Raw genomic sequence first — 3,988 nt, 5'->3', positions numbered from 1 at the left:
ACAGTACTCGAGGTGCAGCCTAACCAGTGCCAAGTACAGGGGAAGAATCACTTCCCTGGTCCTGCTGGTAACACTTCCTGATACAGGCCAGGATGCCATTGGCCTTCTTGGCCACCTGGGCACACTGCTGGCTCATGTTCAGCCTGCTGTCAATCAGTACCCCTGGTCCCTTTCTGCCTGGCTGCTCTCCAGCCACTCTACCCCCAGCCTGTAGTGCTGCATGGGGTTGTTGTGGTCCAAGTGCAGGACCCAACACTCAGCCTTGTTGAACTGTTGGATTCAGTCCATCTATCCAGCCTGTCCAGGTCCCTCTGCAGAGCCCTCCTACCCTCCAGCAGGTCGACGTTCCCTCCCCAACTTAGTGTCATCTGCAAATTTGCTAGTGGTAGACTCAATCCTCTCATTCAGATCATCAATAAAGATATTAAACAGGACTGGGCCCAACACTGATCCTTGGGGGATGCCAGTTCCTGCACCGTCCCCGAAAGTCAATAGCACATGACCACTGTGCATCTTATGGTCATTGCCTTAAACAGGCTCTCCCCTTCAGTTCACAGTTGAGTCATACCCAGCCTGTCACACTGCTCCTGTGTGCATGATGGGACCAGACCCAGGGTTTCTCTCATATAAAACACTGAAGTACAGCAGTTGCACATTGTTCAGTTCAGAGGAGGGAAAATAAATCAAGGAGCAAGGCAGCAACCTGAAAGCATAAAGGAAGGATAAGAACTATGATCAGAACTCAACTACTGAGTATGAGGCAAAACAAGGGGCAGGTTGGCAGCAGAGAGTCATGCCTGTCATCAGAAACCCAAAGGGATGCATGAAACATTGCAGGAGAAGGGGGAAAATCTCTCCACAGAGCCTGATGAACAGTGCTGCAGCATCCCCTCTTTCCTAATCATAGTGGGGGTAATGCTGCACCACAAACTTCAGAGACAGCCCAAGAGCCCCCTTGTGCCTGCCTTCAGGCAGGGCAGATGGAACGAGGATTACTGAAGTCCTTTGCTGCAGAGGAGCTAAAGCAGCAAGAGACCCGACAGCTCAGGGCCAGCATCAGAGAAGCGATATCTGCTACCAGGCTCTCTCACTTGGTGCTTCCTGCCAAATTGGGGCAGGGGAGAGACAGACTGCCAAACCAATTTCTTTTGTTAACTTGGGTTAAGAGATATAACAACAAAGAGTAACCTTGAACACACCAGAGAAGCATGCATACAGATGGGTTCCACCAGATTGAGGAGTGCTCAGATAGCACATGAGACATGAGGTTTACAGAGACAGCACAAGGTACACTGCACCAGTCACACACAAAGGAGTGTTGTGGGATTTTTATTATTTTTTATCATTTTTGTGGGATTTTTTTTATACAGTCTAGCATTGTATTCTTTGCTAAAGCTGCTGATTCTGACACATAAAGTAGAACAGAAATTTCTCAGAAACTAAGTTGGTTTCCCTCCTTGTTAATTCACTGTCTGCCTCCCAACTGAACACTGCTCTGGATTTGTGTTTGCAGAAAACATTCCCTGTACAAAGTCTGATATGCAGCTACACTGTTCTGACTGAAGAATGAAGAAGCCAAGAGTCCACTGAACATTGGATTTTTTTGCTGTACAACAAGGTCTGATGTGGAGCTAGTCCACCAAGTAGGGAGTTAACCGTAGAGATCGTCATCATTGTCTTCGCTATACACGTTGCCCCCGCTGCCACCTCCTGTGCCTTGGTTTGGACCAGCACCACCCTGGTTACCTGATGGGAACCTGCATGTTATGGTGCAGAAGGGGAGAGAAGAGATGCTGTTCAAAAGCCTACTCGCAGCTCAGCACCATCCCCTCCCTCTGTGCTAATCCCCAGTGACAAGTAGGAGAGGCAGGAGAAATGGGATGAAACCTTACAGCAGATCACACAAAAGGCTTATATGACTTCTGGCTGTCGCTTGTGTTAAAAGGAAAAAGGGTCGTTGGACTTCAGGAGCACTAACAGAGCAGCTACAATCAACATGCAGCACAGCCTACACCTGCCACATGCTCAGCCGGCTGCTGTACATGCTGGGGAGAATGGGAAAATGCAGTGGAAGAGGGAATTTGTTACCCAGAATCCAGCAGAAAGCTGCCTCAATGCTCTATTCTGGGGCTAACTGAGCCATGCTGCCCTTCTCCCCACTCCACCATGGTTACCTGAAGCTGCCAAAGCCACGGCTCTGCTGTAGGGTCTGTGCAAACATCTCATATTTCCTGATGTCGTTGTCACTGACAGAGCGGCGAGCAAAGCGCATGGCCTCCTCAAAGTGATCCCTGCGTATCTCAGGAACAGGGTCATCCTCCTCCACCTCCTGCAGCAGGACAGAGGGCCCAGGTGAGCTGCATGCCCAAGCTCTGAGGCCTGACAGCCACCCACAGCCTCCCGCTAGATCAGGAAGCTCCAACACCCACCAAAGTTGGGGCTGGAGAGAGACACTGTGGCAGACTAAGTCAGGGCTGCAGCAGGGGCCTTCTGAGAAATGCTGACAAGTGAGGTACCCCAGGAGGGCCTCATGCTCCCATTCCATGCTCTGTGCTGAGACCCCACTCATCCCCACCTGAGGGTATGAAGAGGAATGCATCCTGCCTCACCCACAGGCAAAAGTGGGCTGCCTGTCTCATGAGCAGGGAAAGCTTGGAGTGTCCCACTCACCATGGCAGAAGGGTTGGTCTGCCTCTCGCGCTCTCGCCTGATCTCACTCTCGATGGATTCGCGGATGGCCAGTTTGCAGGCACGCTGGCAAATTTCTGTCAGGTCAGCCCCCGAAAAGCCATTGGTCATCTTAGCTAGGAAATCCAGGTCAACATCCTAGTGGGAAAAAAAACCCAAAAACAACAACAAAAGCAACCAAACAAAAAAACCAAGAGAGGCCTGTCCTTTACACCTTACACCCTCAGGTGACAAAAAAGTGTCTTTAGATCCCATGGTATAAAGGTGCTGCCTTAACTTTGGCCAATTTTGAAAAGATGAGCTGTTAAGGTTCTTGGTTTTGGAAAAAGTTAACCACATAAGGCAGGTCATATTCCCCCCACACCCAGCAAGATCCTGTGAAGCAGCTGTAAATCACAGAATAGTTTGGGTTGGAAGGGACCTCAAAGATGATCTAGTTCCAACCCCCCTGCCATGGGCAGGGACACCTTCCACTAGACCAAGTTGCTCCAAGCCCCATCCAACCTGGTCTTGAACATTTCCAGAGATAGGGCATCCACAATTTCTCTGGGTAACCTGTGCCAGTGTCTCACCACCCTCACAGTAAAGAATTTCTTCCCAATATCCAATCTAAACCTGCCCTCTGTCAGTGTGAAGCCATTCCCCCTTGTCCTGTCACTACATGCACTGACAAAGAGTCCCTCCCCATCTTTCCTGTAGGCCCCCTTTAGGTACTGGAAGGCTGCTATAATGTCTCCCTGGAGCCTTCTCTTCTCCAGGCTGAACAGCCCTAGCTCTCTCAGCCTGTCTTCATAGGAGAGGGGCTCCAGCCCTCTGAGTGGGGTCTCACAAGAGTGGAGTAGAGGAGAAGAATGCCTCTGCACTGTTCACCCTCAAGAAGAGGTAGGTTGACTTGTGGATTTAGGAGATGATTTATTCAGGTCTCAGCATTAGGAGTCAAATGAAACACTGTCAGACTGGAAATGGAGCACAGGCAGATCAAGACAACCAACCTCCTGCTCCTTCCCTTCAACTGAGGGAGTAGTACTGCAACCTCCTTTGAAACTTTCCTTCCCAGCAGCACCTAAAAAGGTAAGCTTGGCATAAAATAGCTTGAGCTCTCACTTGACATCTGCTTTTCTCTGATTAACTACCAGTTGCATTACTGCCTGCTCCCTAGGCAAGGAACATAGCTCTTGCCTACGATAAGAGTTCAGCAACAGTTCACTGCAGCAGTTCCTCTTCAATTTCCATTTCCCATCTGTTTTCTGTGTGGGGGAGATGGCAGGCCCATGGAACCCCTGGGCCCCCTGGAAGCAGA

At 50.1% G+C, this 3,988-nt stretch overlaps 1 protein-coding gene across 1 annotated transcript in view; it reads right to left on the bottom strand.

The window, feature by feature from the left end:
* Positions 1 to 1,311: 1,311 nt before the first annotated feature.
* LOC113959722 (transitional endoplasmic reticulum ATPase-like) overlaps positions 1,312 to 3,988 on the bottom strand; it is a 44,762-nt gene continuing 42,085 nt past the window's right edge. The window contains exons 15-17 of the mRNA XM_027668940.1: positions 2,671 to 2,826; positions 2,175 to 2,329; positions 1,312 to 1,757 (exon numbers count right to left, since the gene is read on the bottom strand). Of these exons, the coding sequence (XP_027524741.1) occupies positions 1,652 to 1,757; positions 2,175 to 2,329; positions 2,671 to 2,826 (417 nt within the window). The 3' untranslated portion in view covers positions 1,312 to 1,651. The remainder of the gene's footprint in view (positions 1,758 to 2,174; positions 2,330 to 2,670; positions 2,827 to 3,988) is intronic.

The sequence above is a fragment of the Corapipo altera genome, unplaced genomic scaffold, assembly GCF_003945725.1.
Source record: "Corapipo altera isolate COAL_440 unplaced genomic scaffold, ASM394572v1 60747, whole genome shotgun sequence".
In the NCBI taxonomy this organism is placed as follows: domain Eukaryota; kingdom Metazoa; phylum Chordata; class Aves; order Passeriformes; family Pipridae; genus Corapipo; species Corapipo altera.
The sequence above is the reverse complement of the archived record's forward strand: the minus strand, read 5'-3'. Positions and strand labels throughout refer to the sequence as shown.